Genomic DNA, 13663 nt, shown 5'->3' on the forward strand with positions numbered 1-13663 from the left:
GTTTTTTCTTCCTGTCACGTACTTTGGTTTTTTCTTTCTAAGCTTTTTGCTGCCTTGAGCCTTGATGAGGTACGAATTTATTGGTATTTCTCTGCCTTCTTTTTCTCTACCTTCTTCCAGGGCGAACACAATGGACCTACGGTCTTCGAGTCTCCGAGTAAAGCGGCTGTTAACCGAGGTTGCTAGACGCCTGCCCTTAAATCTGTCTAATCTAAGTCGGGAGATCTGTTTATAGGGGAGTTATAACAAAACATAACTCAATTTAGGTGTTTGAACAGAATTTCAAACTTCAGACATTAGTCCTTCCAAAGTAAGCATGCTTTCAACCGACGGACGGACATGGCTCAATACCACCAAAAATTTTTTTTTGGGACTCAGATCCATATATCGATGAGTCACAGTTGGAATGCTGAAGTTCCAACACCTTCCATCATTTGGGGGGGGGATATAAAAATTTTTGCTTATCTTCCTTGACCCAAAATTCCTAAAAATTCTTATTATCTCTCTTTTCAGCCTATTTACATTGATGGCAAATGAAGTGGCTTAGCGTAAACAAAAGACACCAAATTTCTAAAGCCAAACGAAATATTTTTATAATCAAAAACTTTTGATCTGAAAAACTACCTAAATGTCCGACGAAGTGCCTTCGGGGAGATTATCTCAAATCTTTGATCCCTTGACAAATCTGCAAGAGCCCAGCACCTCACAGCATCATCAACAACATCGCCATCACCATCATCATCATCATAACCAGCAGCAGCAATCCTCTCATTATCACCAACAACAGCAGCCATACTCTCTAGCAAGACGAAGATCTAATTCTTCTTCTCCCTCGCCCTCAACCTCGGGCCGAGCTACTCCAGCATCATTGGGAGCTACCAGTGTAGGCAGTGGTGGCAGCAGTGGTAGTTCTCATCACCAGCAACAACAAGCGCAACAACCATTCCAGCAACATCAACAAAGCTATCAATACCTAACCCAAACACACAATTATTTTCTGCGCTCACAAGATGGCGTTGCCAGTACTAGTGGTGGTGGTGGTGGTACAGCTGTGCACAACTATTTGCACACCTTTCCTTCGGCCGCCAATCAACAAAGTCATTACTTTCAGCAACAACAATATCAACAACAATATGGGGCAGCTTATCAGCAACAACATTTGATGTCTCCCTATGTGCAGCAACAGCATCCACAATACCAACAACATACACAACAGCAACAACATTCTCTGCCACCCCTATATGCCACCTCACATTCTTTGAACTCTTCACCTTTGTTGGCCAAAAGAGCCATTTCGTTTAGTGGCAATATGCCTTTGAGTCGCCAGCAAATGGAGAGCTGTGGCAGCAGTGGTGGAAGCAATGCAAATGCTGCTGCTTTACAACGCACTCAAGTTACAGCACAATCAACACCCAATAGTCCACGTTTAATGCCAAGGCGTACGCAGAAGCCACCACCCATACCGGCTAAGCCCACGGGAAATGTATCGGGAAGTAGTGGCTCAAGTCCAAAGGATCCGGGGCAAGTAAATCCAGCCTCCTCTTTGGATGGTTCCGATGCTCCATGGCCGCATTTTTCAGCCTTAACTGAGTACTTGGATGTACATCAGGTTAATAACTATTCGCAGGGAGTACCAGAGGTAGGTTTGGTTTAAAAGAAAGGATTTTTGTCAAAATTTCTTGGGATTAGCCGAGAAAACTGATTTTGTTAATGGTGTCTCTGTTTTGCTATTCTTGCAGATCAATTGGCAAGAACGTTGCTTGGAGCTGCAACTGGAATTACATCGCTCCAAGAATCAAGCAGGTCGTATACGCGATATGTTAAGAGAAAAGGTAAGTGGGAAAATATTTTATTAATATTTTTATTGGGAAAGAAATCCGCAGACTTTATAACAGAGCACGTCGTAAAAAAGCGACAGTTTGATCATAGCGGAGAAACATGGCTCCTGGGAGCCCTAATGACACCGCCAAGATGAAAAAATTTCCCTCAAAAACCATATTCAAGCTAAATCGTTAGTAGACGTCATGGGAGTAAGAGAAGAGACAACAGAGGTCATGTTGAGGCTTTTGATGAACACGCATTTTCCATAGGATACGACAAGACTTACAGAGACACCAAAATATAAAGGTTGATCGATGGCTTATAATTACAGAATTTATGCTGGAGGTCATCGTAGCTTAGAGGTAAGTATGTCCGCCTTTGACGCTGAATGTCAGGGTTCGAATTCATGCCTGAATACCAGAACAATTTTCCGTGGTGGTTTTCCCCTCCTCATGCCGGCAAAATTTGTGAGGTACTATGCCATGTAAAAACTTCTCGCCAAAGATGTGTCGCACTGCGGCAAGCCGTTCGGACTCGGCTATAAAAAGCAGAGCCCTTAAAGTTAATCTTAAAAACTTTAAGCGGACAACACCCATTGATATGTGAGAAGTTTGCTTCTGTTCTTTAGTGGAATGTTCATAGGCAAAATTTGCATTTGCACGGTGAAGGAGGCCTCGAAGGGCTTCCAACCATTTAAGTCAACCGGACGTTGGGCGCGCCTCAGACCCCAGGGAATACATGTTATATCACCTTCTTACTATACTTTTAAAAACCCTTCATTTGATATACATATTGTTCCAATCGGTATATATGTCCTGCTGGGGTGTTTGGTAGGTCGGGAGGTCCCTCAGACACCAGGCAATACATGATTATGCCGGATTTGTACACTACTTTTAACTACCTTTCATTTGATACGAATATTGTCCTGTTGGGTGGTGTTTTTGGAGGTGGGGAACCCCCTGACACTTAAGGTAACATTTTTTTGACATGTACATACTCTACTCTTAAGTACCTCTCTTTTTATACCCATATTACCCAAAGCGGTAAAAGTGTCCTTTTGGGTGGTGTTTTTGTTTTGTGTTCGGTGTAAAAGTTCTGTTTTGGGGATGTGGTGGACCCCCAGAGACGTGGTGCCGAAAGTGAAAGTCATTTTCCTGCTCTACTCCCATAGACTCATTTATTTAAGATCCATAATGCCATGGTCGGTAAATATGTCCAGTTTGAGGGGTTTTTTGGGGGTCCCACTCTCTAAGTCCCACAGTTGGACAACAGCTTCGTTTTCTACTCTCAAATACTTTTAATATGATACCCATATTGTGATTGGTCTATAAATCCATTTGGCCCAGATTTTGATACAAATTTTTATACCCTACACCACTACCGTGGTACAGGGTGTTATAACTTGTTGCTATTGTTTGTAACACCCAAAAGGAAGAGAGATAGACCCATTGATAAGTATACCGATTGACTCAGAATCACTTTCTGATTCGATTTAGCTATGTCCATCTGTCTGTCTGTCTGTCTGTCCATCTGTCTGTCCGTCCGTCTGTCTGTCCGTCCGTCTGTCTGTCTGTCCGTCCGTCTGTCTGTCTGTCCGTCCGTCTGTCTGCCCATGTTAATTTGTGTACAAGCTACAGGTTGCAGTTTTCATCCAATCGTCTTCAAATTAGGTACAGGCATGTTTTTCGGCCTAGAGACAAAGCCTATTGAAATTGGAAAAAATCGGTTCAAATCTGGATATAGCTCCCATATATATATATCGCCCGATTTTCGCTCCGAGAGCCACTGCAAGCACATTTTTTTAACCAATCTTGCCAAAATATTGCACAACGCTTTCGTCAACGACTACCACAATATACATAGAGTTTGGTCAAAATCGGTTCAGATTTAGATATAGCTATCACATATATATATATTCGTCCGATTTGCAGTAATATTGCAATGAAATGGTCTTTTGTTAACCGATTCTCTCGAAAGTCGGCATTTCCTCTTGACTCTCAATATTACTGGTGAATTTCAATCGGAAATCGGTTCAGATTTAGATATATTGGGTTGCCCAAAAAGTAATTGCGGATTTTTCATATAGTCGGCGTTGACAAATTTTTTTCACAGCTTGTGACTCTGTAATTGCATTCTTTCTTCTGTCAGTTATCAGCTGTTGCTTTAGAAAAAAAGTGTAAAAAAAGTATATTTGATTAAAGTTCATTCTAAGTTTTATCAAAAATGCATTTACTTTTTTTTTAAAAAATCCGCAATTACTTTTTGGGCAACCAATAAATTCTAGATCGTCTCGACATTATAATTCGATCTGGCCATGTCCGTCCTTCCGTCTGTCGATTAGCCTCTTGAAATTTTGCACAGATACTTAATATTGGTGAAGTTCGTTGAAGATTGCAAATAGGCCATATCGGTCTCTCAATGGTCTCCATTTTTAGCATCTTCATTCTCCACCAGTAATCGGAGATTCTTTAGCTTTAACGTAACCTTGCGCCAAAGTTTGAAATATATTCTTCGATAGGTTGAAAATGAAGGTGCCCGACAGAATAAATGCCTGATAACCGCTTCTCTAGCAAAGAACGAGGGCTTCTTAGCATATTCATCCGGCCTTGTATATACTGGAATTGAATTCTTTAAGCGCTGCCATTCTGTCCACTTTATTTTGGCTATCGCAGCGGCACATCTAAATACTTTATTTATTTATTTATTAAATAATTTATTTATTATTAAATATCTGAAATCCTAGTACAACAAGACATAATATCTTATAAATTACAGTACTAGGTATAAGATGAAGACTTTTAAATACAGTAGATACAATTTCAAACTACATATAAATATATAAAAGTAAAAGTATAAAAATTAAGATTAAAAAAAATTATGTAGATTACGCATTACTGCAAATATGTTGACAAATCCTTTTTGAAGCGAGATGCGTTGCTAACTATTTGTAATGTTGTGGGGAGGTTGTTCCAAAGACGAATGGTATTTATCAAAAACTGGTATTCAGACTTAGTTTTTCTGTAGCGTAACTGGATAATTTTTCTTCCACGATTGGAACGAGCGAATTGCAATTTCATATAAAGGTATGACGGTTCGCGAGTGTAGATTATTTTGTGTAGGAATGTAATACACCTAAATTGGAGTAAGTTGTCGAAACTCATGTTAAAAATTTTATACGAGTATGACGATATTCTCTCCCGCCGACTTTTTTGAAAGATATATCTAGCTATGCTATTGTATGCTACGGTCAACAATCGTTTATCAGCACTATTACAGTTGGCAAATAATTCGCATCCATACAGGAGCACTGGGACCAAATAGGTCTTTGCAAGCAGCATTCGAATATTCAGTGGGGTTGAGTTTTGTACAGCCCATAGATTTCTTAACATGCCATATGTCTTTGCAATATTTTTTTGGATGTGATTAGTCCAGTTTAAGCGTTCGTTAAAGATTACACCGAGATTTGTTGCATTCAACACAAATTCAATAACCGAGTTATTAATGTGTATTGGGGGTAGACTTTCTTTGTTTACTTTGTTGTTTGATATTAAAATGGATTTTGACTTTGTTGGATTGATTGTAAGATGGTTGCTGCTGGCCCATGTATATATGTTTAGTAAATCATTGTTTATATCATCAATACTATATTTTTTTTTTTTTGTGAGCTGGCATACAATTGAACGTCATCGGCGTAAATGTGAACATCACAGTTACGTAAAATTGATGGTAAATCATTCACATACATGCTAAACAACAAAGGGCCCAAGATAGACCCTTGTGGCACTCCTCTATTGACTGTAATTACATTCGATGTTAGATTATTATGGCATACAGATTGTGTTCTATTATATAGATATGTTGATAACAATCGACAAGCAGATTTAGCGAAATTGAATAATTTTCTTAGTTTCTCGAGCAAAATTTTGTGGTTAACTGTATCAAATGCCTTACTGTGATCTAGTAAAACTAGAATGCACGTCATATTCTCATCCATTTTGCATCTTAATTCCTCAACTAAGTCAGTGAGAACTGTAATACAACTTCTTTGTGCCCTGTATCCAGATTGACGTTCAGTTAATAAATTGTGTCTGGCTATGTAATGATTGATCTGTTCGCATAAAAGTTTCTCCAATACTTTTGACAAAAAAGGTAAAATTGCAATTGGTCTAAAATCGCTATTCTTTTTTGGAAGTGGTATTATTTTCGAATACTTCCAGGAAGCAGGGAAATAAGACTTTGTTAAAATTGTATTAAATATATGTGTAAAGAAAGGTAGACATCTGGGTAACAATAATTTAAGAAATTTTGGGTTTAGCCCGTCCATTCCTTCAGCGTTGGACTTTATTGAGCGAAATGCATGCAAAACTTCTGTCTGATCTATACAACGAAAAGAGAAGGAGTTCTGTGGAACAAAACAATTTCTCAGTGTCAATTGGTTTAAAAAGTTAGTGACTGGATCAGTGGTGTTTAAATTTGAGTTTTATTTCATCCAAGTTGATTTCAACAGGTGCTTTATTTTTTTTGTCCTATTCCGATGTTGCGTATGATCTTCCATTTAGATCCACTATCGACTGCAGTAGAGAATTTTTGCTGATAATATTGGTTTTTTGCAGTCGTAGAGCAAGTGGGTTTTAAAACGTTTCCATCTCTTGTACAGCTCATCTCTGTAGTTAATTAGGCGTCTGATCTCTTGGTTAAACCATGGCTGTTGATTGTTGCACACAATTCGAGATTTTAAGGGAACACAAGCGTTGTACAGATTTGTGATATGATACTCCATATAATCTATTTGATCTTCGACAGAGTCTAAATTATAGACCACGCTCCAATTAATTTCATTTTCTAATGTCCAGAGACTGTGGAAGTCAATTTTGCTAAAATCTCTGTACACTGTTTGAGATTTTGCTCTGTCAACAAAGGTGTCATAAGTAATGAAAATCAGATCATGTTTTGAGAAATTTGATGCAGAAAGTTGATCGTATAGTAATATTTAAGACGTGCATCTATCTGCCACAAAGATTGTTACCAAGTTTGCAAGTGTGTTGGAGTAGACCCCTAATTCTTTCCCATCCTCATCTTGGAGAAATCTATGAAGATCGAAATCGCATTAACCTAAAACACAGCATCCGCCGGCCCAGCTTCACTATAGACAAAGTTTATGCTGAAAATCCTATCGGCAAAATGCTAGGTAATCTTCGACATACCTCAGTTCTCTATCCGCATCCATAAATCTATACTCCTTCACGCATCTCAGTCTCATTGCCCTAGTATTCAAAACCTTGAGCCATAGTGTTCACTTTAATCCAGATTTGGTTCATGTCTGGATGATTACTGGCTTAGGCATAAGTCCATAGTGCCATGGGGCGGATTAATATCTACACCCACTTTTCAACCTAACCTAATCCAGAGTTTCAAAGGTGGTAAATCCTTTCACATGGTTTAAGTTTTGTGTATCTTGCGGCATTATCAATGACACACTGATATCATGTGTATGGAACCTGTCCCCGTCTTCATCTTGGAGTTCCTACTGCGATTACTGTGTCCACACCCAAGTTCCCTCAAGGTTATGTTTACGACACATCCCTCAATTGATTGCATATCCAGCACCTTTTCAGTTAATATTTTTCGGATTTCTATGCGATTTCCGCTTTTTCATTTCGTACCCTTGCAGCCATCAGCTAAGATCAATATTTCATCATCCCCCGGGTTATGTTGACGACACATGCCTCATTTGATTGCATATCCAGCACCTTTTCAGTTAATATTTCTCGGATTTCTATGCGCTTTTCCGCTTTTTAATTTCGTACCCTTGCAGCCATCAGTTAAGACCAATTTTTTATCATCCCTCAACACATCATTTGCCAATTAATCGTTACTATCGGGAAAGATAATCTTGATAATCTTTATTAGCTTCCCCTCTTTATTTAAAGTATCGAGAATGGAACTGTGCTCGTACCCGTCTTCTCCCTGTAGAGCGAGCTCCCTCAGCCTCAGCGTTACCTTAGTGGCATAGATCTTTATAGGCTGCATATTCAGCATTCTTGAAGTTGGTCTATCTTGCATTTCAACCAGTGAACTGCAAGCGGCGGTAGTTTTCTGATTTGCGGTATACTCATAAAAATGCGGTGTTTGTACGTATCGCCAACGCAATTTATGTGGTGTCTTGCTCAGCCCACTGATATTAGTGCAGATCGTACATTCGTTTTCATGCTACGGGTACCACCGCTTTTAAACTCATCTTCGTCCATGAGTGAATGCAAGATGAGGATGCAGATACCGCATCAACACAACATATTGACTCAAATCATAACTGCTGCATTGCTTTTACAACGATTAAAAAAAGGCCCATTTATTTTAACAAAAATATATTTTAATATTGCTAATATTTAATTTCATTCCTGAATACTGGTATTCATTTTTTTTTTTTTTTTTGGAATCTTTTCAAGCTTTTTTATGTTAAAAATGTCCGTGTTTACATAGTTTTGGCAAACACTCATTAAACCACCGCATTTACAAGAGATACATGAGCATAAGTATTTGCGGTTGTAATTTAAACTAGAGCGTCGCTCGTTTGCTTCAAAGCGATATCTTAACATACACATCAGCAGCGATACAAAATCATTTGTGTTTTTGTACATGCCATTAGTGTTGATTGGAGTTGAATGGTTGCGTTAGTTGCGTTGATTAAAAAAAGGCGGTGCACCGCAAATACCATACGCCGCTGCAGATTTCTAATTCCTACATGATTTTCTCTTTTTCATCCACTACTCTTGCAGCCAGTCTTATTGTTCTCAAATACACCATCCGGTGTTCAAACTTTCCTGTGGAAAGGTCAGGTGTTTAAACTTTCGTATGAAAAAGGGATCCTATTGTGAATCGATGTGATTGTCAAGTAGTGTGAGACCTTCCATCCATATGATCCAGAAAGGAACTTTGGTCATATCATTTCTCTTTTCAGTACGCCTCCGGTATCCTTATCCTTGGTTCTCAGGTTGGAGATCCTTGAGTTCGTTATTTACCCTCCTATTAACGGGGATGACAGTCTCTGGACGTTCTTACAACCCTGAATGCAAATCCTTCCATACACAGCCTTTCACTGCGACAGTGTCTAATATATCACCAGTGGTGTTACGAGTGAATTCCTTAATTTAACTCCTCACTTACTACTCAACATACTCCTGCAGGGGTAGAAGGCGTTCGGTGACTTCTTTCTTCCGTATTCCTCTTTCAGGACAGTTTAAAAACCAATATTTTTCCCAAGTATTTTGTTTGCTTCGAAAATTCTGGGGATCTCATTCAGAGAAGGGAGTCTAAATTCCGATACCTGATATCTTCGAATGAGAAGCAATAGCTCTTTGTGGCTTGGATTCGCTCTCAAATCATTTGCATCGAAAAATCTGGGGATCTAATTCAGAGAAGGGGGTCTAAATTCGGATACCTGATATCTTCAAATGAGAAGCAATAGCTCTTTGTGGCTTGGATTCGCTCTCAAACCATTCCTTGTCGATAGAAAACTGCCTAGGACTAGAAATTTAGCTTCTGGAAAATTTGTAACAGATTGTCATCAAATCTGAGCCGCTTTTATCCATCTTCGTTCATTCTTCATATTTCATACATTAAATAATTTCATGATTTAAAATTTGTATCTGCTTCCTCTTCTTCTATAACATATGAATAACTAACACACAAATGTTTCCGTTTCCGCTCTCAACTTTAAATCTGTACACCACACCGCTGTCAAATCATCTCCATGACAATCTAGAGCGTTAGTTGTATGCATTCATACATGCACATCTCTGTGCTCATACACTTTAATATTTTACTCCCATTTATTGTATTCGGACTACCCTTCATTATGCCAGAAAGTTTCATTGGTATATGCGTTGTTTACCTCCTCCCACTGTACTTGTCCTCTACACAACTAAAAGACAACCACAACAATGGGAGAACATTGAGAGCGTAACGAGGAATAATCATTGTGACACACATATGGGCATATGTTTATGGTTGGGCCTCTGTGTCCTGTAACCCATTCGAAACACTAGAAAACCAAATGGGAACATCATATGCCCGCATGAGTAGATATCAAAGTTAACTGTGAATGCGCCTATACGTTATACGTATAGGTCCATAAATGCATGGTTCCATTCATTTACTTGAATGGTGAAATGTCATGCATATGGTCTTTATACTAAGGGATAACATATATTAGGGTGTAATGGTTTCCATGGGGATGATGGAAGGTAAAATGCCGCGCATGCTCATATATTAGCTATAGTTACAATATTTTGCTTCACTAAAAATTATCCTCCTTATTTTCCGTTTGTCTGTCTGGGCTCTTTTATTTTGATCTTCAAAATGTTTTCGTGATTTTTGGAATGTATTCCATATTCATATTCCAAGTGTGTGCTATCATTCAAAAGAGTTTGACTGACATGGTTGATCGAAATTTCAGATACGCCATGTATCTTCATCAACACCTTTGTCAAATTGATTAAGGTGCCCTACATACCCATAGACTATTGAGTAGAGCACAGTGTAGAGCATGCTTTTGTTTCGAAACAGGGTTCAATAAGTCCTATAAGAGTAAGAGAGAAGAATGCTTTACTTTCCACTATTCCAATACAAACTAATCATCAATGCTAAGAACAACAAACGCATCAACATTGCCATTTTCTTTCTATTCAATATTTTTTTCTTCCCTTTCGAAACCTGTTCCACCCTAATGTACTTACTTATATATCTTTCCCTTCCGGTAAAAGAAATAAATAAAAAAAAAATCCACTACACAGATTGTCATTTAACCGGAAGACATATGTGAGTGACTTTTTTTTTCTTCTTGCCTTTTGTTGGAAAAATACCGGAAAAATGAACAAAACATAAATAAGTAAATACGGCGTAAAACAAAAGCTGAGAAATGTTCCGGTGTGCGATGCCTCCACTGAAGTATGCAACATTTTTTTTTTCCACTTTTAAATAATTTAACAAGAGCAGGGCATTGGAGCTACGAAATTCGCATTACTTTTAAAGAAAATTTTTAAACAGTAACGGCTGTATTCAAAAAAATTAATGAAGAATTTTATGGAAATGTCAAATTCATATTCCAAAGCTGCATTGCGTCTTGTATACGCCACATGCCTAAAAAAGGATTCTAGCACCTAGGCTGGTCTGCAGAAATGCCTAAGAAGGGTTAAAATTCCAGTATGACCTGGGGTTGCCAGAAAACCTATTTTTATGACCCTTATTGAACTCTTGCATGACAATAACTGCTTAAAAATGCTATAAAATTTAACATTTGTATACCCTCCACCATAGGATGGGGGTATACTAATTTCGTCATTCTGTTTGTAACACCTCAAAATATGCGTCCGAGACCCCATAAAGTATATATATTCTTGATCGTCATGTCATTTTAAGTCGATCTAGCCATGTCCGTCCGTCCGTCTGTCTGTCGAAAGCACGCTAACTTTTGAAGGAATAAAGCTAGCCGCTTGAAATTTTGCACGAATACTTTTTATTAGTGTAGGTCGGTTGGGATTGTAAATTGGCCAAATCGGTCCAGGTTTTGATACATCTGCCATATAAACCGTTCTTGGGTCTTGACTTCTTGAGCCTGTAGAGGGCGCAATTCTTATCCGATTTGACTGAAATTTTGCACATGGTGTTTAAGTATCACTTCCAACAACTGAGCTAAGTATGGTCCAAATCGGTACATGTTATAATATAGCTGCCATATGAACCGATCTTGGGTCTTGAATTCTTGAGCCTGTAGAGGGCGCAATTCTTATGCGATTTGACTGAAATTTTGCACATGGTGTTTTAGTATCACTTCCAACAACTGTGTTAAGTATGGTTCAAATAGGTACATGTTATGATATAGCTGCCATATAAACCGATCTGGGGTCTTGACTTCTTGAGCCTCTAGGGGGCGCAATTCTTATCCGATTGGACTGAAATTATGCATGTGGTGTTTCGGTATCACTTCCAACAACTGAGCTAAGTATGGTTCAAATCGGTACATGGTTTGATATAGCTGCCATATAAACCGATCTTGGGTCTTGACTTCTTAAGCCTCTAGAGGGCGCAATTCTCATCCGATTTGACTGAAATTTTGCACTTGCTGGATTGGTATCACTTCCAACAACTGAGCTAAGTATGGTCCAAATCGGTACATGTTTTGATACAGCTGCCATATAAACCGATCTTGGGTCTTGACTTCTTGAGCCTCTAGAGGGCGCAATTCTCGTCCAATTTGAATGAAATTTTGCACATGGTGTTTTGGTGTCACTTCCACAGCTGCTATATAAACCGATCTAGGGTCTTGACTTCTTGAGCCTCTAGAGGGCGCAATTCTTATCCGATTTGACTGAAATTTTGCACGTGGTGTTTTGGTGTCACATCCAACAACTGCGCAAAGTTTGGTTCAAATCGGTGCATGGTTTGATATAGCTGCCATATAAACCGATCTTGGGTCTTGACTTCTTCAGCCTCTAGAGGGCGCAATTCTTATCCGATTTGACTGAAATTTTGCACATGGTGTTTTGGTGTCACTTCCAACACCTACGCTAAGTATGGTTCAAATCGGCCATATAAACCGATCTTGGGTCTTGACTTCTTCAGCCTCTAGAGGGCGCAATTCTTATCCAATTTGACTGAAATTTTGCACATGGTGTTTTGGTGTCACTTCCAACACCTACGCTAAGTATGGTTCAAATCGGTTCATAATCTGGTATAGCTGCCATATAAACCGATCTTGGGTCTTGACTTCTTAAGCCTCTAGAGGGCGCAATTCTCATCCGATTTGACTGAAATTTTGCACTTGCTGGTTTGGTATCACTTTTAACAACTGTGTTAAGTATGGTTCAAATCGGTCTATGCTTTGATATAGCTGCGATATAAACCGATCTTGGGTCTTGACTTCTTGAGCCTCTAGAGGGCGCAATTCTCATCCGATTTGGCAGAAATTTTGTTCAACTACTTCTCTCATGACCTTCTACATACGTGTCTAATATGTTCTGAATCGATCAATAGCTTGATACAGCTCCCACACAAACCTATCTCCCGATTTTGCTCCTTGAGCCCCTACAAGGCGCAATTCTTATCCGAATGAACTGAAATATTACATGATGACTTCTACAATATTCTGCATTCATTTATGGTTCGAATCGGACTATAACTTGTTTGTACTGCAACATACTTTATATAACCCTTAACCTAACTTCATCTTCCTCATCACTAGTAGGATTATTATACCCTAAACCACCACTGTGGTACAGGGTATTACAGATTTGTGCATTGTGTTTGCAACGCTAAGAAGGAGAAGGGCTGGAGCCATCGATAAGTATATGGATCGGCTTAGAATCACTGCCTGTTTCGATTTAGCTATGTCCGTCTGTTTGTCTGTCCATGTATTCTTGTAATCAAGGTATAGGTCGCATTTGTTGTCCGATTTTCACAAAATTTTTCAAAAGTGTCTTTTTTGGTCCAAGGAAGAACGCGAAAATCAGTTCAGATTTAGATATAGTTCCCATATACATCTTTCATCCGATGTGCCCTTTTAAAGCTCTAGAAGCCACAATTTTGGTCCGATCCTTGCAAAATTTGGCACGAATTGCTTTTTGTGACATCTCAATATTTGTGCAAAATTTCATCTCAATCGGTTCAGATATAAATATAGCTCCCATATATATCTTTCATCTGATATGCCCTTTTAAAACTGTAGGAGCCACAATTTTGATGCGATCTCTACCAAATTTGGCACGAAGTGCTTTTTGCGATATGTGTGCAAAATTTCATCTAAATCGGTTCAGATTTAGATATTGCTCCCATATATAACTTTCGT

General features: G+C 38.8%; 1 protein-coding gene across 4 annotated transcripts in view; it reads left to right on the forward strand.

Moving 5' to 3' along the window:
* LOC106091359 (uncharacterized protein CG43867) overlaps positions 1-13663 on the forward strand; it is an 878705-nt gene that overhangs the window by 124473 nt on the left and 740569 nt on the right. For all 4 annotated transcript variants that reach the window (XM_059367850.1, XM_059367841.1, XM_059367843.1 and 1 more), the window contains exons 2-3: positions 514-1639; positions 1740-1832. In XM_059367850.1, coding sequence (XP_059223833.1) covers positions 629-1639; positions 1740-1832 — 1104 coding nt within the window. In that variant the 5' untranslated portion in view covers positions 514-628. The remainder of the gene's footprint in view (positions 1-513; positions 1640-1739; positions 1833-13663) is intronic.

This window comes from Stomoxys calcitrans, chromosome 4 (genome assembly GCF_963082655.1).
Source record: "Stomoxys calcitrans chromosome 4, idStoCalc2.1, whole genome shotgun sequence".
NCBI lineage: Eukaryota > Metazoa > Arthropoda > Insecta > Diptera > Muscidae > Stomoxys > Stomoxys calcitrans.